The sequence below is a fragment of the Pongo abelii genome, chromosome 16 (assembly GCF_028885655.2).
Source record: "Pongo abelii isolate AG06213 chromosome 16, NHGRI_mPonAbe1-v2.0_pri, whole genome shotgun sequence".
NCBI classification, from domain to species: Eukaryota; Metazoa; Chordata; class Mammalia; order Primates; family Hominidae; genus Pongo; species Pongo abelii.
This window is the reverse complement of record NC_072001.2, coordinates 61,216,005-61,240,659: the sequence shown is the minus strand read 5'-3', so window position 1 is coordinate 61,240,659 and position 24,655 is coordinate 61,216,005. Positions and strand designations below refer to the sequence as shown.

At 41.7% G+C, this 24,655-nt stretch overlaps 1 protein-coding gene across 2 annotated transcripts in view; it reads right to left on the bottom strand.

Annotated features, from left to right (window-relative positions):
* The window catches only part of AQP9 (aquaporin 9), a 54,930-nt gene that overhangs the window by 8,585 nt on the left and 21,690 nt on the right, over positions 1–24,655 (bottom strand). For both annotated transcript variants that reach the window (XM_024232536.3, XM_024232535.3), the window contains exons 2-4: positions 12,942–13,068; positions 4,117–4,254; positions 2,277–2,395 (exon numbers count right to left, since the gene is read on the bottom strand). In XM_024232536.3, the coding sequence (XP_024088304.2) occupies positions 2,277–2,395; positions 4,117–4,254; positions 12,942–13,068 (384 nt within the window). The remainder of the gene's footprint in view (positions 1–2,276; positions 2,396–4,116; positions 4,255–12,941; positions 13,069–24,655) is intronic.

Below are 24,655 nucleotides of genomic sequence, written 5' to 3'. Positions count from 1 at the left end.
TCTGAACTCCTTGAAGAAGGAAGAGCATAGAGCTGTACTTGGCTAAGTAGGTGCCTAGTAAATAGTTATTGGGTGAATAAATGATTGATTATTAACTAAACCAAGGAATATGCTTGAATAGTATTTAGAGCTAAACAATTTAGTAATCTTGAAATAAGGTGACCCCAAAATATGGTCATGATGGCCAAGAGCTCTGTTGGGTGTTGACTGACTGATAATTGGCAGTTTTTTGGAACTCTCTCCAAAGCCTAAGAATACAGAGAGCCTTCAGAGTTTGCTGACGGTTACAGCCTCAGTGTTTTCTAATATTCGCTTTTTCTACTTGACTGTATACACAATAATGGGCTTAGAAACCACAGACCTTAGAGAAATTGCCAACTCACTCTGAGACAATGAAGGAAGCTCAGGATATGGTATGCAGGTCAGCAATGATCAAGATACAGCTTTGGGAGGCTGAGGCAGGCGGATTATGAGGTCAGGAGTTTGAGACCAGTCTGGCCAACATGGTGAAACCCCGTCTCTACTAAAAATACAAAAATTAGCCAGGAGTGGTGGCTCATCCTGGTAATCCTAGCTACTCCAAAGGCTGAGGCAGGAGAATTGCTTGAACCTGGGAGGTGGAGGTTGCAGTGAGCTGAGATCACGCCACTGCACTCCAGCCTGGGGCAACAGGCTCAATCTTAAAAAAAAAAAAATGCTTAGAGAAAAACACCGAAATAACCAAAATTGTCCTCGCTCTTCTATGCTCTCTGCTTCAAATTTCTATTATAATATGGTCCCTATGCTCCAGTTTCCTATCTAATTTTCTTCTTTTTTGCCCAGGCTGAAGTGTGGTGGTGTGATCATAGCTCACTGCAGCCTCCAACTCCTGGGTGCAAGCTATCCTCCCACCTCAGCCTCCCAAGTTGCTGGGACTACACGCAAGCACCACCATGCATGGCTAATTTTTGTATTTTTGGTAGAGGCAGGGTTTTGCCATGTTGCCCAGGCTGGTAGTGAACTCCTGGGCTCAAGTGACCTGTCCACCTTGGCCTCCCAAAATGCAGGGAGTGAGATGTGAACCACTGTGCCCAGCCCTGTCCAATTATATCTTATTTTGCATTGTTTCCTTGTTCAGTGCTCTTCAACTAGATTCAAAATTTCTGGGCAGATACTGTTTACGATGCGTTTTTCTCGTATTATTCTTTTTATCCTCATAAGTAACTTCATGAAGGCTCATATTATCCCCATTTTACAAGTGAAAAACTTGCCACCCAAAAAGTTCAGTACTTCGCTGAAGCCACGCAGGAAGTTGGAGGCAGAACAGCTATTTTAATTCAAGCATTCAGACTCTGCATCTTGGATCTTTATAACTCACATTTACTCATCAGTCTTTCAAGCTCCAGACAAAGGGCCAAGCACATAGTGAGTTTTTAATGAACACTTGTTGCCTGTTTGATTTATTGATGAAAGTGGAAAGTAAAAAAGCTGAGGACATGAGCGCATAGTTTTTCATCCATACATTGAATGGAGGTGGGCATAGCTGATGAACTGGAAGATCCATTTTATACACATGCCCATTCTGATCTGCTCCACTGTATAAGTCCTGATCATAGAAGAAGAACTTAGAGATACTGAAAAATATAGCCTTCCTTCCACTGCCCTGACCAAGATAACCAGCAGCCTTCTTGGGACACAGTAAGGGAAGAAGAGTCTTTTGAGTTGACAATGTTAGTCCTGCCATAAGCTGACCAAATAGGTGTGCTATTGGTTACACCACAGTATGCTTGGGTGCCAGAAGCTTGTTTAAATGTCAATAAGCAGAGATACTTCTAGCCACCTTGAGAGTTTAAATAAATAAACCTATGCACATGATGAGACAGAGAGGACTGATGATCCCCTAGGCTCAACTACCACCCTTCACAGTCTTTGATTTGAAATAGAAATGTCTTCTCTTGTGGCCTCCACACTTAGACCACTTGTTCAAAAGAGTCAATAGTGAAGTGAACTCCATTTGTGTCTACAGGGATTGAAATGTTTAGTCATTCACTCTTTTCTGGATCTCAACTAATGTGAAACAAGTGTATGTATTAAAGAGGAAGGAGAAAACTTTTCTGGTGGTATCAGCTCCCTGCAAAGGTAAAACGATTATCAAGAAAGCTTGAGTTATGCCCAGCAACCTCTGCCTTTGGAAATACAATCTCTCCTTTCTGATTGGTCTCTAATTCTCCAATGCATTCCCCTTATGAGAGCATATCTTTTCACCAAAGTTAAGTCTTTGTTGAATCTACACTTACTTGATCTGCAAATGCATTCGCCAGAGATAGATACGGAGCTGGGTATGTTGCAAAAATGTGTGCTGTTGCATTTTCTCCCACGATCAGCAGTTTTCCACCAGCAAAGGACATAAGTCCATCTATGAAAGACAAAGCTCTGGCACATTAGTGTTCTCTGGGAAGAGTTGAAGGAGGCTTGTGCCAAGCCTTGTGCTAAACAACCAGTCACTCAGGTTGAGCTTGGCATAGCCATGTCATTTGTCTCTCTCTACTTCCGAAGAATGATAGTTTTAGAAATGCCCAGGTGAATCCCAGGATGGAGAGTCAAAGGAAGAAGGCCCTTGGCCTCTCTGAATGGCCCACTCCAAACTTGGACAAATTCTTCTTCGATAGGGTCCTGGGAATTAATTCTCTTTTGGGGGAATTCTTGGACTTTTCGAGGTCAACTGAAAGCCAAAGTGGGGCTTGGTCTTGCTCTAGGAATAATTTGTAATTCCCAGAGGGCTCTCAGTAACCCTTAATACCATTCCAGAATTTGAGGGTGTTGCAGTATACTGAAGATGCCCCTAGAGCCAGGGGTATTGCAGCTACTGCCACAGCTAGCACTGACCCCAGGCCATTCTTGCCACAGCAGTGGGCTCTGAATTTCCTGTGTGTTCTTGAATTCCGTTTTAGCCCTTTTAGGCTCTAATTCTCAGAGAGACACTCTATGGGGAAAAGTCCCTTTCCATAACCTATTTCTTTGTGGGTTTTTTTTGTTTTGTTTTGTTTTGTTTTTTTTTCTTTTTTGGAGACAGGGTCTTGCTCTGCTGCACAGGCTGGAGTGAATGGCATGATCCTGGCTCACTGCAGCCTTGATCCGGGCTCAAGCAATCCTCTCACCAGCCTCCTGAGTAGCTGGGACTACAGATGTGAGTTACCACACCTGGCTTATTTTTAAATGTTTTTGAAGAGACGAGGTATCCCTATGTTGCCCAGGCTGGTCTTGAACTACTGGGCTCAAACGATCCTCCTGCTTCTGCCTCCCAAAGTGTTGGGATTACAGGCGTGAGCCACCACACACCCAGCCCTCCATGACCCATTTCTCTAAGGCCTGGTTCATAAATTCTACTTCCTAAGGTCTTCAGTTTGAGAGTCATAATGTATTAAGGCTTACCTTGGGTTAGAAGGAAGGAGCTGCTTTAACAGTTGATTTCATGGAAACACCAAGGTGTTTTAGTTTGAAAGGCCTCGAGAGTCATCTAATTCAATTCCCTCATTTTCCAGAGGAGGAAACTGAGGCTAGTCAGATCAGATGACTTATTTAAGTCACACGGGCATTTACTGAACAGCTAGAACTAAAGTCTGGTCTTCTATCACCAGTACTGTGTTTTTCCCAAGGACTGTTGCAGAGTGGAAGCCCTGGCTGTTTGATAGAAGGGCAATGAGGCTCCCACCCAGCCCACATCTCTGCTGTGTCTCTTCCTTCAAAGACATCTTCCCAGAGTCCTTCTCTCAATACTTACTGGTCACACCTCTGCCACCAGAAAACACCTCCTTTCCCAGCCAAATCAGAGACAGCAGTGGGGAAGCCACTGGCCTATTGCTTGTTGTATGGATGTTTATGTTGTAGTGCTGGCTTGGCACAAAGACAGGCTTCCTTTAAGTTCTGCTCCCCATTTAAGATATGACCATTTTCATTAAGAGGATTCATGAATTTGCTGGAATGGTAATATGGCCTCATTTTCTCAAATTTAGAACTTGCTGTCACTTGTAGAACGCTTCCCGTCCTCGCTTTTTCTCACCTGTGCCTACCAAGTAATTCTGACTTTCAAATTATGCCCAGCTCTTCCTAACCTTAGGACTCAGGGACTTTACTCACCATAGTAAATGCCAAAGAGGGTTGCAGCCCCCAAAAAGGCTCCCAAGAACTGGGCTCCCACATAAAATGGCAATTTGAACCATTTCATCCGTCCAAACAGACACATTGCAAAAGAGACAGCTGGGTTGACATGACCACCTGCAAGGGAAGATTGGAGAAGTGAGAGGGCAGGTTAGGAAGAAGAATATAGAGAAAACCATCTAGAGACCTCAGGTGGAATCCAGTCTTCTAAGTAAAGAACTACTGCCTGTGAGGAGAAAGAGGGGTGTGTATGCACACAAAAGAGAGAGTGTGTATCTGAGCGGGGAGAGAGGGAGGACTGATCATTTTCATGGCATCCTTGGATAACTGTTTAGAATGTTTATCTTGATGAAAAGAGAGTCAGGTATAAAAAGAAACTTGATGTGCTCAAGTGGCTCTTTTTTTAATAGGGTTGAATCCCTCTATCTATAAAGCAATCACCCCAAACAGAGTGATGTAGCTATTAACTTCGATATCTTTTAAAAGTCAATATGCTTATCCAATATATGTATAAGATTTAAATCTATATCTAGCAGTTCCTCCGGCCATGCCCAGAGGATATAAAAACAAGCTCAAAAGAGATGTATCTTTAAAGGAAAATGACTGTGGTTTGCTGAGGGTGGGGGCATAGTTGATTTTGAGGTGGTCACGGTGTTTGAGTGGCTTGTTCTCAGTTCCTCCGCAGAAACAATGCATTTCTCTCCTATACAGAAATGTAGCAACCCTTTCCTGAGCCCAGCCCAAGCTCTAGCTAGAGAAATCAGCTTCCTTGACTTGCATCCAGCCATAAAATCAAATAGAGAGTTTGCTCTGTGGTTGGTCTCTAACATTCCCAGCTGGCTTTGCTAGTAACAACAACAGCAGCATTTATCAAATACTTGCCAGACACCATTGTAGGGGTAGCAGGTGCATTTGATCCTCTTAAGAACCCAATGAGATGGGTACTACTCCAGTTAACAGATGAGAAAACTGAGGCATGGACGGAAAGTAAGTTTCTTAAGGCTACATGGTCAGTAAATGGAAGAACCAGGATTCAGATTCAGGTTTATCTGAATTCTAGAGCCTATTTTCTCTGCTATACCACTTCCAGCCCATCTGCACCGTGTTTATAAAGGCTTCTCTGCTTTTGTGGGCAGAAAAATAAATAAAGAATTTTAAAGAATTGTCTAGCATATAGGCTCACTTCCTAGTGAAAACAGATGTTCATTTGAGGAATACAGATGACATTTTGTGTGGAGGGGGAATCAGAGACACCACACTGAGATGTGGACTTTCAGGCTGTGGACTTCATTGTAAACAAACGAGAGACGATGGTGGTGATGATGATGATGATGATGATGATGATGATGATGATGATTATCCTGCACAGAACCAATAGGTGCACTTGTGTCCAGAAGCCTCTACCACTGCCTGTGGAGAAAGCAATCCTTTTTCCAAGTCTCCAGGGCAAAGTGGATTTGCAGTGGGTGGGGGGATTCTGGCTGCTGGCTAAGCCACAAGAGTCCTTTCTTCACCTGCCCCTGCCACTCAGTGGCTACAATGAGCAAGAAAATGCCAGTCTATTGAAGCACAGATGATTTCCTAAAGCCTTATAAACACTTCAACTGTTGTGCATTTCTTTCAAAACCAGGAGAGCTACAATTCTGGAGACTAGCAGTACACCTTACCAGGGAAGGCTAGAAACAGGGGTTAGGGGGAGGAGGGGGCACACAGGGCAGTGGGAAGTTCCTCTTTTCCCAGAGGCTTGCTGCAGAGTAGCTGCCTCCAGCTGCCTCGAGGTAGCCATTGTGAAAGGAAAAGGGGTGGGGTGCCAGGCACAGTGGCTTATGCCTGTAATACCAGCACTTTGGGAGGCTGAGGTGGGTGGATCACAAGGTCAGGAGTTCGAGACCAGCCTGCCCAACATGGTGAAACCCCATCTCTACTAAAAATAGAAAAAATTAGCTGGGTGTGGTGGCAGGCACCTGTATTCCCAGCTACTCAGGAGGCTGAGGTGGGAGAATTGCTTGAACCCAGGAGGCGGAGGTTGCAGTGAGCCGAGATGGCGCCACTGTATCCAACCTGGGCAACAAGGGCGAAACTCTGTCTCAAAAAAAAAAAAAATTAGCTGGGCATGGTGGCTCGCACCTGTGATCCTGGCTACTCAGGAGACTGAGGCAGGAGAATTGCTTGAACCCAGGAGGCGGAAGTTGCAGTGAGCAGAGATTGTGCCACTGCACTCCAGCCTGGGTGACCAAAAAAAAAAAAAAAGAACAAGGGGGCCGTAAGGGATCACCTCCAGTCCAACTCCCTTGAGTTTAGTCTACCAATGGGAGATTTCTTTGTTTAACAATTTCCTAGGTATTTTATTCTCTTTGAAGCAATTGTGCATGGGAGTTCACTCATGATTTGGCTCTCTGTTTGTCTGTTATTGGTGTATAAGAATGCTTGTGATTTTTACACATTGATTCTTTTATCCTGAGACTTTGCTGAAGTTGCCTTTCAGCTTAAGGAGATTTTGGGCTGAGACGACGGGGTTTTCTAGATATACAATCATGTCATCTGCAAACAGGGACAATTTGACTTCCTCTTTTCCTAATTGAATACCCTTTATTTCCTTCTCCTGCCTGATTGCCCTGGCCAGAACTTCCAACACTATGTTGAATAGGAGTGGTGAGAGAGGGCATCCCTGTCTTATGCCAGTTTTCGAAGGAAATGCTTCCAGTTTTTGCCCATTCTGTATGATATTGGCTGTGGGTTTGTCATAGATAGCTCTTATTATTTTGAGATACATCCCATCAATACCTAATTTATTGAGAGTTTTTAGCATGAAGGTTGTTGAATTTTGTCAAAGGCCTTTTCTGCATCTATTGAGATAATCATGTGGTTTGTCATTGGTTCTTCTTATATGCTGGATTATGTTTATTGATTTGCGTATGCTGAACCAGCCTTGCATCCCAGGGATGAAGCCCACTTGATCATGGTGGATAAACTTTTTGATGTGCTGCTGGATTCAGTTTGCCAGTATTTTATTGAGGATTTTTGCATCAATGTTCATCAGGGATATTGGTCTAAAATTCTCTTTTTTTGTTGTGTCTCTTCCAGGCTTTGGTATCAGGATGATGCTGGCCTCATAAAATGAGTTAGGGAGGATTCCCTCTTTTTCTATTGATTGGAATAGTTTCAGAAGGAATGATACCAGCTCCTCCTTGTACCTCTGGTAGAATTTGGCTGTGAATCCATCTGGTCCTGGACTTTTTTTGGTTGGTAAGCCATTAATTATTGCCTCAATTTCAGAGCCTGTTATTGGTCTATTCAGAGATTCAACTTCTTCCTGGTTTAGTCTTGGGAGGGTGTATGTGTTGAGGAATTTATCCATTTCTTCTAGATTTTCTAGTTATTTGTTTAGAGGTGTTTATAGTATTCTCTGATGATAGTTTGTATTTCTGTGAGATCGGTGGTGATATCCCCTTTATCATTTTTTATTGCGTCTATTTGATTCTTCTCTCTTTTCTTCTTTATTAGTCTTGCTAGCGGTCTATCAATTTTGTTGATCTTTTCAAAAAACCAGCTCCTGGATTCATTGATTTGTTGAAGGGTTTTTTGTGTCTCTATTTCCTTTAGTTCTGCTCTGATCTTAGTTATTTCTTGCCTTCTGCTAGCTTTTGAATGTGTTTGCTCTTGCTTCTCTAGTTCTTTTAATTGTGATGTTAGGGTGTCAATATTTGATCTTTCCTGCTTTCTCTTGTGGGCATTTAGTGCTATAAATTTCCCTCTACAAACTGCTTTGAATGTGTCCCAGAGATTCTGGCATGTTGTGTCTTTGTTCTCATTGGTTTCAAAGAACATCTTTATTTCTGCCTTTATTTTGTTATGCACCCAGTAGTCATCCAGGAGCAGGTTGTTCAGTTTCCATGTAGTTGAGCGGTTTTGAGTGAGTTTCTTAATCCTGAGTTCTAGTTTGATTGCACTGTGGTCTGAAAGACAGTTTGTTATAATTTCTGTTCTTTTACATTTGCTGAGGAGTGCTTTACTTCCAACTATGTGGTCAATTTTGGAATAGGTGTGGTGTGGTGCTGAAAAGAATGTGTATTCTGTTGATTTGGGGTGGAGAGTTCTGTAGATGTCTATTAGGTCTGCTTGGTGCAGAGCTGAGTTCAGTTCCTGGATATCCTCAGGGATCTAGAACTAGAAATACCATTTGACCCAGCCATCCCATTACTGGGTATATAGCCAAAGGATTATGAAACATGCTGCCATAAAGACACATACACACATATGTTTGCTGCAGCGCTATTCACAATAGCCAAGACTTGGAACCAACCCAAATGTCCAACAATGATAGACTGGATTAAGAAAATGTGGCACATATACACCATGGAATACTATGCAGCCATAAAAAATGATGAGTTTATGTCCTTTGTAGGGACATGGATGAAGCTGGAAACCATCATTCTCAGCAAACTATCGCAAGGACAAAAAACCAAACACCGCATGTTCTCACTCATAGGTGGGAATTGAACAATGAGAACACATGGACACAGGAAGGGGAATATCACACACCGGGGCCTGTTATGGGGTTGGGGGAGGGGGTAGGGATAGCATTAGGAGATATACCCAATGTTAAATGACAAGTTAATGGGTGCAGCACACCAACATGGCACATGTATACATATGTAACAAACCTGCACATTGTGCACATGTACTCTAAAACTTAGAGTATAATAAAAAAAATCTTTGAGAAGTTAAAATAAAACAAAAACAAAAACAAAACAATTTCGTCTTCCAAAATAAAATTTCCCATAAGTAGGTTTCTGTTTGTTAGCTCCTCCTAAGCATCCTGAGGCTGGAACTATTATTTACCTTGGACCGCACGTGATGCAAGGCACTTAGTAGGTATTCAACATAAAAGCTGAAGGAATAGACCAGGCGTGGTGGCTCACGCTTGTAATCTCAGCACTTTGGGAGGCCAAGGCGAGCGGGTCACGAGGTCAAGAAATCAAGATAATCATGGCCAACATGGTGAAACCCTGTCTCTACTAAAAATACAAAAATTAGCTGGGCATGGTGGCACACGCCTGTAGTCCCAGCTACTTGGGAGGCTGAGGCAGGAGAATTGCTTGAACCTGGGAGGCGGAGGTTGCAATGATCCAAGATTGTGCCACTGCACTCCAGCCTGGCGACAGAGCAAGACTCCATAAAAAAAAAAAAAAAAGAAAGTTGAAGAAATAATCAGAGGCCTTATTTAGATAGCTCAGACTACAGAGATCTACAGAGAAAAATAGTTGTTTGGGGGTTAGAGAGGGTATGTCTGGAAGGGTGCTTTGCAAAGCAATGAGGAAAAGGGCTGGAGAGGAGGCAGAAAGGTTCAGAAAGAGAGGTGGACAAGTGGCACCCTGATGCCTCTGGTTAGAGGCCAAGTCGCTGCTAGAAATTTCTCCCCGCAGAGATGAGTGGTCACCCTGGCTTATCACAAGGACAAGGCAGAGCAGTGTATTGGAAAGAACATGAGAACTAGAGTCAGAGAGTCCTGCACTCAACTCTTGGCTTTGCCAAGATTGCTGGGACAATCAGATTATTCACATAAAGGGCCCGTAGGCACAACTGAGCCCACAGGGCACAAGATGAAAGTCTTGGGTGAGCAGAGGGAACCCCTTCAGTGTTCTGTTCTAGGCAAATCCTCTCCTCCTCCCACCCAAACACAATCCTGTGATCAAGATAACCCCATATTTTGTCGCGAAAGCAAGTCTATTTGCTTTTTCAATAAGTTTATTTTAGTCATAAAATACTACATCAAGAGCAATTGCCATTAGACAGCCTAAATGCTTTGTGCAGGATGCCACATAATTAGGGTATTATGACCCCTGACTGACTGGATTTGACTGGAGCATTCCCAGGGGAGCAGGATGGTGTAACTTCTTTACAATAAGGTGATGTTTTATATTTAAAAGACAACTGCTGACCTCACTAGTTGGTGACCACAAAATGGGATCCCATTCATATTTATGCCCAGTATAAATTGGTTACTTTTGGAATCTTCAAACAGACCTCACAAACCAGTATGTGCCCACAAACCAGTATGTTAGCTTCAGCCACGATGAGAAAGTCACCTCCCACACACAATCCTCTCCTATTCCTGCACCTGCCAAAGCTGATACTGATGCTGTTGTCCACACAGATGTCATGATGGGCCAGTGTGTTGTGCTGCATGTTCCCAAAATGATCCCAAAGTCACCAGTCCTTAGGGAGCCTGAACTGTGCTAGATTCCAAATAGAAATAGAAAGATAGCGACTGCCTTTCCAAGCCAATGCTACTATTTCCCAGCCAGTCTCAGACACCACTCCATTTGTATTTTAGGGTCTCATAGTTGCTTGTAAACATTTTGGTCAGGTCCTGACTCTCACCCAGAAACACTGCTTCTACTGAAAGAAGTCCCATCAGTTTTGGCCTTTACTCTTCTAACTATAGGGACTCAACCCCAGTTTAGAGGCCACAGAAGACTTCACACCTTTTCTTCACTCCTTCTTCTTCCTGCTGGTTCTTTCCCTTTTTTCCTCCTGCAGTGACTGCAGAAATCCCCAGGTATATCAATGGACACAAACAGATATGGATTGCAGTGGTGAAGGGTGTTAACAACAGTGGTAAGGTCTGGGGCCAATTAATTCTAAGTAACTACTGGATGATGTTCAGTTCAGGGTGTTATGCAGGCAAAATACTCCAAGACCATGTCTCTACCTAAAAAAAGGCTGAAAATATGGCTACACATACATTACCTGGTGAACGCAGTGGGAGCTTATAGGGGGAGCAGTTAAGCCTTGGCATATTTAGGGCGGTCCCCTGGTTTTTCTTGTGCCCTTCTTGGAGTTTGCTTTGAGTTAAGCAGTAGAGTGCTGGGATCACAGCAAAAGCTGGACAAAAGTTTGAATGGAGACATTGTGCATGCTAACAAATCACATATATAGGAATCTGGGAGGTCCAGGCTGCAAAGATCTGTGATCCCACCACCACAGTCCAGCCTGGGTAACAGAGTGGGACTCTGTCTTAACCTGGACCACCCTTGGATCTGAGTCTGGCTGTAATATGGAAAGAGTGCCAGCTGGTCAATGGCCATTCTGGATGCACAGCCCAAGGAGCTCCCAGCGAGTCTAAGCAATTGTTCTTCAGTGCTACAAAGGCAGTGTTTGCTAGCAGGCCAGCCAGCTTAACTGCAGGATCCTCTGCCCAACTAACCTGCTTGTAATGCCCTTCTCATAATAGAGCATTGGAAATGCTGTGTAAGAATGGGGATGTGTTGGCTGGGTGTGGTGGCTCATGCCTGTAATCCTAGCCTTTGGGAGGCTGAGGCAAGTGGATCACTTGAGTCCAGGAGTTCAAGACCAGCCTGGGCAACATGGCAAGACCCTGTCTCTACAAAAAAATACAAAAATTAGCTGGGTGTGGTGGCTCGTGCCTGTAGTCCTAGCTACTTGGAAGGCTGAGGTTGCAGAAGGTAGAATTGCTTGAGCCTGGGAGGTCAAGGCTGCAGTGAGCTGTGATCCCACCACCACACTCCAGCCTGGGCAACAGAGTGAGACTCTGTCTTAAAAAACAAAAACAGGCAGGGTGCAGTGGCTAACACTTGTAATCCCAGCACTTTGGGAGGCCAAGGCAGGTGGATCACCTGAGGTCAGGAGCTCGAGACCAGCCTGGCCAACATGGTGAAACCCCGTCTCTACTAAAAATACAAAATAATTAGCCAGGTGTGGTGGTGTGTGCCTATAATCCCAGCTACTCAGGAGGCTGAGGCAGGAGAATCGCTTGAACCCAGGAGGCGGAGGTTGCAGTGAGCCGAGATCGTGCCATTGTGCTCCAGCCTGAGGAAGAAAAGCAAGACTCCTCCTAAAACAAAACAAAACCAAACAAAAAACAAACAAACCAGAAATGAGGATGTGAGCTTCACTGTCATGCAGATCATGTGAGCCTGGGTCAAACCTTGGCTCTGCTCCTTTACCAGCTGCAGGGCTTCCAGTTATTTACTGACTCCCTCTCAGGAGGGATTTCTTTGTAGAATGGAGACAGTAATACCCGCCTCAGAGTGCTGTTGTAAAGGAGAGGGAGATAAAGGCAGTCTGGCATTTAGCACAGTGCTCAGCATGCATGGTTTCTCAGTTCCCTTTCTTCTCTTCTCACCAAGTCTTGACTCAATGCTCTGAGGACCCACACCAGGCTGCTGAAAGATTCTGAGTGTCTTTGGTAACCAGATCATTTCCACAGTCGCTTCCTAAGTGCCTAGACTGCATTAAATTATCATTATTTCATTTTGCTTTTGAGAACCATGTGAATGGCTTCTGATCAGTTTACTCTTCAGGGCAGGATTAGACTAAGACCTTGTAGACCAGATCTGCACATCCATGAAAGCACCATCCATTTTGCAGGAGACGCAGACTCTTCCTGTTTGCTGTAGATAAAGGTCCAGGACTTGCCTCTGTTGGAGTGACCTTCACTGAGCTATTTACAGGGTATCTGGGAGTTGGATTCCAAATGTGGACTACAGCAAGTAAAAAATCCCATTGACTGGTGGAGAATAAGATGCAGCGGCCAGACTTAGGAATGAATCATTTATGAGCTCTAACCCCCATTTCTGTCTCTTGTTAAATGTTGCCTTTGCATAAGTTACTTACCATTGGTTGATGATTTTAATTTTATCTATAAAAATGGGATCCAATAAATACTCTTGCAGGACTTTTGAGATATAAGTAAATTAAGGTATGTGAAGCAGCCAGCACTGTGCTGGCACATTGGAGTGGCTGAATTAAGAGCAGCATTCATTATTTCTACTGCTTACCAGAGACACCGCCAGCCACATAAATGGCCATTGCAACTGCCATTGAAAATCCAACATTGATAGTGATGACCCCTCCAAAACGTCCTCGACTGAGAATAGCTTGGGCAACAGTGCCGCATCCAAGGACCTGGAATGAGAGGAAAACTCAACAAGTAAGTGGGGATGGCTACTGTCAAAAGTAATGGAAACTCACAGTAGCAAGTATTTTTAAAGAAAACTCATGGATTGGGTTGCCTTGGGTTTTATACAAATCAAATTATAATGATTCAGCTATACACAGATAGCAAAATTGTGGACCCAAGGCTGCATTTGGCTTACAGATAGATGAGTTTTGCTTCACCTGCACAATGCTCAGATTTTGCCTACATTTATAAATCAGGAAATTTCACACAATGATCTAGGTATCTGATTTTCTTTAAAATTAAATTTTTTATTTTGAGATAATTATAGACCCACATGTATTGTAAGAAATAATACAGAAAAGTCCCATGTACCTGTTACCCACTGGTTCCTTTTAATCAACCAGAAGATCTGGTTATTCACAGGGAAATAATCGAGCACAGTAGCAGTTGGGGATCCCTTTAAACAGAGCTTATGCCTTCCCACCTGGCTCACTTTACTACCCTTCACTCATTTAGGTCACCCTCCTGGCCTCTGTAGGTATTTCAGTTTGACAGTTCTGTTCTTGTGGCTCCCAGTATAAAAGCAGAACCAGGCACACAAACCACCATACACACATCCAATAAAGGGGAAAGGCCATTTGTACCATGCATTAGAAAAAATGTCTGATGTGCAAGAAAACAAAGGAAAACCTTAGGGGGATAGATTTGGCAATCAGGACCCCCTTATTCTCATGTATTTTCTCCCTGATGGGGCTGTAGTTTCCTAGGGAGCAGAGGCTGCCAAACTCACTGCTTCTTGTATTCCCTATGGCACCAAGCCCAGTGCTGTGCTGATAGTAAGCATTCTGCAAACAGTTGCACAGTGAAGTGTGATAGTGAGTCTTCCACAATCTTCAGCTGGTAGAGGATATTTTGGAGAATGAAATCCATATTGAGAAAGGTTTGCAATAAATATGTGATGGTACATCCAGTCAGTAGACTGCTAGTCTACTGAAAAAAATAGAAACAAACAAACAAAAAAATAGAATAAAGGAGATCCATGTATACCAAAGTGGAAAGATCCCCAAGGTATATTATTAAAATAAAAAAAAGATGCAGAGCAGTGCTAAAACATGCTGCCAATTGTATTAAATACATTACATGCATTTCTTTTTATGTACATGATCTCGCTCCATGAATACACAAGCAGCAGAAATGGGGTTAGACCCTAATGGGTTGGGGGAGCGCATGACTGGGACAGAGATTGGAAGAGAACTTTTCATTGTATATCCTCTCTTTTTTTAAACCCATCTGTTTTCTAATTTTTTTAAAAAAATGGGCCCCACATATTCATTGAATAATCAGTTAAAACCATTTAATCACAGTCCATTAAAGAAATACTTGGTGAAGGACAGTTCTTGGGAAAGACAGAACAGTTTCATACAAGTTTGGTAGGAAAATGAGACAGCAAATGACCACCAGCTTTCACCATGCTGTAGTTTAAAAAGCTAGTGTGGCCCTGGAGGCATAAGTATAGAAATTATTAGATGATTAGATGGAATCCAGTTGGGGTTTTATAACTAAAAAAGAGCAATTAACTTGAGGGAGGGCTTGGCATTGAGCAATACATATTATTTAGGGGCAGGAAAATAGAGCATATGAGGAAATATTTCAGAAACAAATATATTTTTGGAAAAAGAGATTAACAATGTGAAGGCTTTTTATCAGGAAGATAATAACCTACTATTGTGTCTTTTCATATAGAGCTGAAAATGGAAGAGTCTAAAACTAAAATATGAAAGGTTGCACAAAGACAATTTTTTTATTGTGATGAATTAATTCTAAACAGCTCCCTCAGGGCTCATTTGTGAGGTCCTTTAGAGGAGAACAAGTTACAAACAAGAGATATTTAATACATATAGAATGATTTCTCTGACAGCAGAGAAATTACGTAGATGATGCTTTCATATCCCTTCCAGTCCCCAGTTCTAAGAGACGCAACACAGAGAGGCCAGTCCTGAGCTATTAATGCTTTCTAAATAAGCGCCTCCCCTCTTTTATGGTCCTGATGTACATGCACTTGTTCTAGTCTAGAGGGGACATAAAAGCTTTAAATGGCTCAAGTGGGTCCGTGGAGGCTTCTGCCTTGTCAAATTTCACTATGATTAATACTCCCCTCTTCCACTCTAGATGCTGAAATGGCTTTTCTTAGGAGGGTAATCAATGCTGTGTGCTGCAGGAAATAGGAGGAGTGATGAGCAATGTGGGGACTTCAGTTACCCTCATCAGAATCGCCGCTCAGAAGATTGGAGCCCAGATGTCCAGCATTACATCTTAATTTAGAAATGTATTTATTGTAGCCTGAAAAGCAACGAGGAAGCCAGGTAACTGCCTTCTGGTTTGTTCCCTTGCCTGCCTCCTCTTGCCTGTATTCACAGCACCAGGATATCAGACCATTGGCATTCTAATATATCATGGGCTGCTTGCTGGAGATCTGGCCACCCACTCTGGTTCTCTCCTTCTGTGTGTTCAGTGTATTTTTTTTCCTCCAAAAATGAAAGAACTGTTTTTTATGGTATTGATGATAAAAAGTTCCATCGTGATTCCGTGATCTCACCTTCAAGAACTGCCATACCTTTCCCTTCTTCGACTCAAAAAGAGCCCAGTATGATATCCACCCTGTCTTGATTTTCCTGGTCTCCCCATCTAGAAAGCATTTTTACATCTGTCGTCCATTCAGATTCTTCTCAACAAACCTAATATTTCTCCCCTGAAGTTCAATTGTACTGTTTGTACTCTATACTAAGTACTTAGTTACCTTCCAAGTGCCTACTCTTGATTTCCTTATCTAGAAAATGATCTTTTGGGTTCCTTTCCATATTAACATTGTGGATATTCTAATGTATCATGGTCTGTAATATGTGAGTCTCTTTGATTTTATTCTGTCCCCTTGGGTGTTCTGCTTCCTAAGTCCACCACCCACTCCTCCTCTGTAGGCCTACAGACTTTTAAGATTTCTTCTACCTTCCTGACAGGACCTAGCACTTGCTCAATCTAACTGCCTCCTCAAGAAGAATTAGAAAAGTCACAAAACCATATAGGAGATGGAGGGAATGACAAAGCCATGGACACAGTGAAGATCTAGCCTTCACTGTGTCCTTCACTGTGTCTTCAAAGTTCCTCATTAATCTTTTATTCATGTTCTCTCAATAGCTTCACCGAGTCTTCTCTTCTCTCACCAGCACATCCCACCCAACTGCCTTTCTGCACATAACACCACCTTCTAGTTGACTCAGCACCTATTAATGGATGTGAAGACCAATGGTAACTCACAATATCACACAAACTTTGTATTTCAGTTATCCAGCACTGAAGAATTCACCACCCCCAAACTTAGTGGCTTAAAATGGTAGCATTTATTTTGCTTATGAATCTGCAATTTGGGCAGGGTTTGGGGTGGCATGTCATCCCTGCTCTACTCGGTATCAAATGGAGTGGCTCAAAAAGTGGAACACTGGAATTATCTGAGAGCTTGCATCTTCATGCATCTCATGGTTGATATTGACTGCTGATACCTTAGCTGGGGCTTACAAATGGCTTCTCCATGGGGCCTGGGTTCTTTACAATATGGTGGCTGGGTTCCAAGACTGAGCATAATATAGGGTCCAGAGACTGTGCTCTTAAACCCTGCACCATGCCATCTCTCAGTTATACCATTTTGCTGGTTCTGAACTTGATAGCACACAGAAGGCATGTGATACAGGCATTCTCCCTACAACATCCTAAACAGGTGTTCACCTAACCCATATTGGATCACCTTTAAGGATAGGGAGCTCATTACCACATTAGGCAGCTTGTTCTGTATATTTTTTATTGTTCCTGTGGTTGGAGCATCCTTCCTTACATGAAGTTGGAGGCTTCCTTCCTGTAACTTCTGTCCATTAGCCCCAGGCATACTGTTGGGACCAAGGAGAATAAGCCTTTCACATACCAGGCGTTGTGATAAGTGGAGGGGCATAATGCCCTCCCTGGGTTCTCTCTTCGTTTGGATACTTGTCCCTTCATCTTTGATCTCTGCGTCTCCTCGGACTCCCAGTGAGTTTCACCTGAGTAAGCTCTATGTTGTCAGTGTCCCTCTTAAAACACAGAGCCCAGAAATGGACACAGTCTTCCCATATTTGTGTATCACATTATGACATGGTAATTAACCCTGTACCTTCTGACTCATGGCTTCTATTGCCATCTGGTGGGACACTTAGCCATGGAATGTTATTTAACTGTTTATGTATTTATGCCTGATTTTCTCAATTTTATAAGATTTTCAAGATAATATGTTGAACTTTTTTTTGTCTCTGTAACAGCTTCTAGTATATTGGATGAAATTGAATAACAGATCCTAGACATTATTTCCAGGGATGACACTTGTTGGCAATGTAAATGAACATGTTATTTCTCATTCTCAGCTTGCTCATATATTAAAGGGGAATAATGGTATGTGCCAGATTTGAATCATATGGCTTTTTGACAAAGAATCAAATGAGATAACATTAATGGAGGCAATATTTAAGCAACAAAGAGAAATAATAAGGGTAGGATATTATTGTTTTTAGTATAAACTCAAAAATTCCAGTTCACGGTGAATAGGTTAAGAAAACAGACCCATGAACTTAACTGCTAACTTGCTGCCTGGCAATAAAAACAGGGGAGAAAAGACATCTATAACAGAAATACATCCAGTTGAAATACTTCTGTTTCATTCCTAGTCATGGGATTTAATTTTGGTGAGAGAGGGAAAGCAGGAACCTGATAAGATCTTCAAGTTGTTTTGACTATTTGTGATTACTCTCCAAAGATGGGCCATTTCATAATTGGCAGGATTTTAGTGCTTTTTGTAGGAAAGCAATGCTAGAAAATAGAAAGATAAATGTTTTTTTTACTATCAGGTTCCATACATGGAAGAAGGAAAAGACTTTCATTGGAAAACGAAGAAAGATATTTGAAAGGCAGAATTCCTACAAAACATTGATTGGTGGGAATTCCTCCAGTCATTCCCGATTACCCAGAGCAAAAATTCTGGAATTAATACCTGTTATTCCTTCCCCTTCTCTCCCTTGGCCACCCATAGTCCGTCATTCCCATATCTTGCACAGCCTTCATCTGCAGCCTCCAATCAGTGTCCCCACCTCCAATCTCTCCCCATCCAGAGACCATGCTAGATGAAGCACCACACACCACCTCCCCACTGCTCAGGAAATGTCAGCCCAGAGTCCTCAAGCTGGTACTCAGGGCTCTCCATTGCCTTACCTCATGATTTCCAGCCACCATCCTTTCCAGTATTCTTTAGCACAGATCTTCTGCCTCAGCCAGGCTGACATCCTAGTCACTTGGAGCTCTTTGAGCTGATGACACTTATTTTCATCCTGCACATCTGCTATGCTGCACCTTTCAGAAGAAACACCCTTTCCTTGCACCTTCCCCAACTAAACCCAATCTATTCTTAATGATGAGCTGAAATCCTGCTTTCTCTGTAGGACTTTCTCTGACAACAAAAGCCCTCATTGGCTTCCTGTGCCTACTCTATCACGTCTGCACTTTGCCATTTTATTATATACCTGCCACCTTATCTTGTGGCACCAGCCCCCCCAAAAAACTGTAATGTCCACCAGGGAAGTACATTTTTTTTCTGGTTAGTTGGAGGAAAACCATACAAATTTATTTAACATGTATACATGGGGAGAACCACAGAGTGATTACCCTAATTCTTTATATTCCATGCTTAAATAATAATATTTGATGAAAGATATTAAAATATCTAAACTTAAGCAAGGGCACAAAAAAAAAACCCATTTCCCTGCCTTCAAGAAAAAGCAGGAAAAGAGAAAAAATTTAGTTTGGCCTATCCATCTGATAAGGGATTAATAACCATAATATATAAGGAGCTCAAACAACTCAATAGCAAACAAACAAACAAAATCCAAATAATCTGATTTTAAAATGGGCAAAAGATCTGAGTAGTCATTTCTCAGAAGACAGACAGTGGCCAACAGGCATATGAAAAAAAATGCTCAAGCATCATTAACCATCAGAGAAATGCAAATCAAAACCACAATGAGATAGCGTCTCACCCCAGTTAAAACAGCTTTTATCAAAAAGACAGGGAATAATGGATATGGAGAAAGAGGAACCTTTATACACTGTTGGTGGGAATGTAAACTAATATAGCCACTATGGAAAATAGTGTGGAGATTCCTCAGAAAACTAAAAACAGAACTGCCATATGATTCAGCAGTTTCAATACTGGGCATGTATCCAAAAGAAATAAAATCAATATGTTGAAGAGCTGTCTGCACTCTCATGTTTACTGCAGCACTATTCACAATAGCCAAAATATGGAATCATCCTAAATGCCCACAAACCAGATTAATGGATAAAGAAAATGTGGCATATATACGCAATGAAACATTATTCAACCATAAAGAAGAATGAAATCCTGTCATTTGTAGCAATGTGAATGGAACTGGAGGTCATTATGTTAAGTGAAATAAGCCAGGCATAGAAAGACAGACATCAGATGTTCTCACTTTTATGTGAGAGCTAAAAAAGTGGATCTCATGAAGGCAGAGAGTAGATGGGTAGTTACTAGAGGTCAAGAAAGGGTGGAGGAAAGAAGAAAGGTTGATTAATAGGTAAAAATACACAGTTTGATAGAAGAAAGAAGAACTAGTGCTTGAAAGATCAGTAACATGACTATAGTTAACAATAATCTATTGTATATTTCAAAGTCACCAGAAAAATATTTTGAATATTCCTAGCAGAATGAAAAGACAAATATTTAAGGCAATGGATCACCCAATCACATTGATTTGATTTTTATACATTATATGAATGTGTTAAAATGTCCCATGTACCCCCAAAATATGTACATCTGTTATGTATGAATAAAAAAAGAAAAGCAGGAAACAAAACTACCCTGAATAATCCTCCTTTAAACAATGTGGAAATGATAAATAAACAGGAATCTTACTAAAAAAACCCAGCTTAATTTGGGGGTAGGATATGAAATGTGAAAAGTGGGAGGTATAATTTCTAAGAAATACCAAGTGGGACTGCTGGGCAGTTCTCAACTGAGCCATGACCCCTATGACAAGCTGTTTATTGGACACAATGTAAAACCTGACATGGTGAAGTGATTATCACAAGCTGAAATGCTGGGAACGGAGACAGGGAATAATCAGCCCACAGGTTTTATTGCACGTAACCCTGCTCAAATCTTTTGTATATTTATTATGTCCTTTAAAGTGTAAAACAAGATAGTCCTAGCAGAATATGCGGTGCATAACAGACACTCAATAAATATTTGTTCGTTGAGTATGTAAGAACTGAGCCCTTTCAGAAAAGCAGTAGTTAATGAAGTTTAGGAATTCCATTGTGAAGTGTTTGTGAATGCAGGCAACCTGGGGACAGGGACCACCAGGGAACCTTAGAATTACCGCAAGAGGTCTGTGATTCCTTGTGTGCATCAAACATTGTCCAAAAATGGAAAAAATAACATGTCTTCTATCTACCTTTTGTGATCTTGTATTTTCAGAATTAATGAATACTAAAAGAATGTTGTAGTGTATAGAGTTCTTGAAAATTTTTAAAGTTAAAAGGATCTCCTTGGGAAAGATTGTCATGGGCTTTGGAATAAATACTGTACAAAAAGTTTACCATCTTGACTCATCTGTTTAGGGTAGTGTGAATAAAGGAATACTAGTTACCCTCTATTTAGTTCATTCTTTGTGCCAGGTTGCATGCTAAGTGCTTTTCTTGTATTCCCTTATCACTATCCCATTATTAACTTAACAGTTATAACATTCTGGGAGGTAAGTAGTATTATCTCCAACTCATGGATGAGCAAATTGAGGCTGAGAAAGATCAAAGCAAATTGCCTAATTTTACATCATTGTAAGGAGACAGAACCAGGATTTGATCACAGGTCTGTTTTAGTCAGAGGCCCGGACTTTTAGCCGTCACACACTGGATGGAACAAGAGGTCATCAGATGCAACTGACGCCCCCAAGAATCCATGGAAATCTTCAGGGAGGATACTAGGTTTTCCATACGATGTGGAATAGGGGCATTGGTTTTTCTATCTGCATGTTGAAAGCAAAGGGCTGTCTGGGAAGGTGAGGACTTGAAGACCCTAGGTAGCAGCCATCTGTTCCCAATCTATCCAGTATAAATGGCCTCATTGTAAACCAGATGTGTCAGTCCAGAGAGAAAGGGCTGAGGCTGAAGCTATTTGTCTCCTTATAGTTCCTGGTCTTTACCAGGATAAGTGCTTTTCTGGTAACAATAAGTATGGTCACCCTAGTTCAGAAAATATACAACACTTGCGCCTTGTCATCAAAGCTTCTCAGGGACCTAGAAAAGAAAATCCTTTTCAGTTCCAATTTCCCTTCCTTTCTCAGAGATGACTGAGATATTTTGGTGATTATCTCCAGCTTTTTCAATTTATGCAAAATTAATTTTCTCGATTTCTGCTCACTTGATTTCTAGCTCCCCTTGCACAGACAACTTCCGTTAGATGATCAAGCACCCACCAGTAGAAAACTAGAGTGAAAGGTAGAGTTAAACCCTTTCCTCTCTTGTTCTCTCTCACACACTCCTCTCCTCATAGTGTCTTCCAATTTTGTGGTTATCAACGCACACTCCCCGCTAACGCTGATCAAATGTACCTAACACTGGAAGTGAGTATGGGCCTAGAAGGGGCCTTTTCCACACGGATGAGCCACGCCCAACAGCCACACGGGTTTCTGTGGCACTGGTCAGCATTTGGGGGCACTAACCAGGGAGCTGAACAGTTCCCCCAACTCTCACCTGCCCCCTTTATTACATTTTATTTAGTTAAAGTCAAATAAGTAAGCCAGGTGGACATTCTAAGATGCCCCAATACCTCCAAGTCTCACCCAGATGGTATGTATTCATTATTGTTCTTTCAAAGATTTTTCTGGGAAGCAAATCCAGTGGTGCCAGTTCAGGGCACATTTGCTCCGTGCTATGTGGACAGCAGCAACATGACCCAAGAACATGAGTTCTGTGTGACTGCTTTACCTTGTACCCTGCTGCAAGTCTTCTTGGATATGGGAAAGGAACACATTTAAATTATTAAACAAAAATACCCTCAAGTAGATAATTTGTCACGAAATGATGCAAATATTTATAAAAACAGAAGTAAGCATTAAAAGAGCATATCTGTGGCAACACATTTTAAATCAACAGATTTGTGTGTATATATGCACACATATATGTGTGTTTGTACACATGTATATATGTGATAAGTATATTCTCATTTAATCCCCTTTAGGAGGAGGAAAGCGCTCCTGTTTCCATCTAAGGAAACCTTTGGACAAAGAAATTAAGTAATTTTCCTGAGGACATATGTAGGGTAAGCGCACCTGATAGCAATAACTTAAGCCTACCCTTAGCCGGATCCTGTATGGCAGATGCACCTGAATGTTCTCAGCTAGGGAATCTGGAAGTGGCCAATCTAGAGATTCGTTCCCTATCTATGATAAACATCTGAACCCTGGCCAGTTCCATGCAACATGGGCCGTACAGGGGAATGAGGCCCTGAGTTTTGAGTTAAATGAAGGTTGCCAGGTGAAAGTCATTAAGAGGAGGTTGTCAAGTGAAAATGCTATATAAACTGCATGCTGTTTACAGGGGATTGCAGTTTTCCTGCCCAGTCTGTGGTCACTGGCCTGCGAGGTTACGTCCATGTTAACAAGGAGTTTCTTGACTGAAATGCGCTATGTTCGATGAATGATTTAACGTACTATGTAATATTAAGGATTTTTAGTATGGGTTGATATTCGTGTTGGCTAGTTTGAGTTGTACGGTTGATATGGTGAATGTGTTATAGTTGATTAGGGGATTCTTAATACATGGTTATATGTATGTGGATTATATTCTTGATGTACTTTAATGTATTAATGTACTATATATGATTAAACAATTATAGTACAATATATTATTCATGGGATTAACAGTAATGCATGAAGTATATAAAAGCACTAATGTATTAGTATTAGTTCGTTAATATTGACATAGTAGTTAAAGTGTGTGCTGAAAAAAGTACAAGGAGTAGTTTAATTAGAATTTCAGCTTGGGTGTTGACAGTGAAGCAGAAGTGCTTTTTCCCTGAGTTGTCCTGGGGAGGGAATTCCCCATTTCTGGTTTACAAGACCAGAGTATTGAGTTATACTACAAGGGCAGTTTCATTTGAGTAATTTGTTTTCAATTAGGGCGGTAATTGGTATAAGGTGAAGATAGTCGAGAAGTGCATAATGGATGCTGTTTGTCTGATGATAATAAAAGGGTAGTTGACTGGCTGCCCTCCGATTCATGTGAGTGTGAGACTAGTGGACGGAATACTATGCTTTGCTGTTCAGACATGTGAGGTATAGGAATAACTGCTAGAATAAGAATGGAAGATATAAGGGCCAGTACACCTCCTAGTTTACTAGGGATGGGTCATAAGATTGCATATGCAAATAAAAAGTATCACTCTGGTTTAATGTGGGGCGAGGTATTGAGGGGGTTGGCTAAAGTGTAATTATCTGGGTAGCTCAGGAGATCAGGTGAAAATAGTGCTAGAATTATTAGAATTATTAGGAAGAGGAGGAGGAGAATTAGGCCTAGAATATCTTTGATTGTGTAGTAAGGGTGGAAAGTGATTTTGTCAGGGTCTGATGAGATCCCTGAAGGGTTATTAGATCCTGTTTCATGTAAGAACAAAAGGTGAACAGTCGCTGAAGCTGCAGTGATGAAAGGTAAGATAAAATGGAAGGCAAAAAATCGTGTAAGGGTGGCTTTGTCTACTGAAAATCCACCTCAGATTCATTGCACAAGGTCAGTTCCAATATACGGAATGGTTTGTAGAATAGGTTTGTAGAACAGGTTTGTAAAAACTCAGAATATTTGGCCTCATGGGAGTACGTAACCTATAAATGCTATTGCTATGGTCGTGAGTAGCAGGATAATACCAATATTTCAGGTTTCAAGAAATATAAATGCACCATAGTATAAGCCTTGGCCAATGTGTAGGAAGAGGCAGGTGAAAAATATTGAAGCACCGTTAGCATGAAGATAGCGAATCATTCAGCCATAGTTTACATCTCGGCTGATATTGGCGATTGAAGAGAAGGCAGTTAAGGGATCTGATGTGTAGTGTATGGCCAGAAATAATCTGGTAGTGATTTGGAGAATTAAGCAGGCACAAATAAGTGAGCCAAAGTTTCATCATGTAGAAATGTTGGATGGTGTGGGAAGATCAATGAATGAATGACTAATAATTTTTACCAGCAGGTGCATTGTGCATATGTTGGTCATTAGTGTTCTTATAGTTGAAATACAATGATGGTTTTTCATACCATTAGTCATGGTTATAGTCCATGTAGGAATAATGGCTTATGCTTTATTTTTATTAAGTATTCTTTTAGTTATAGGGTTTGCAGGTTTTTCTTCGAAACTGTCTCCTATTTATGGGGCAGGGCTAGGGTTAGTTATTAGTGGTGCTGTGGGTTGTGGTATTGTGTTGAATTTTGGTGGGACTTTCCTGGGGTTAAT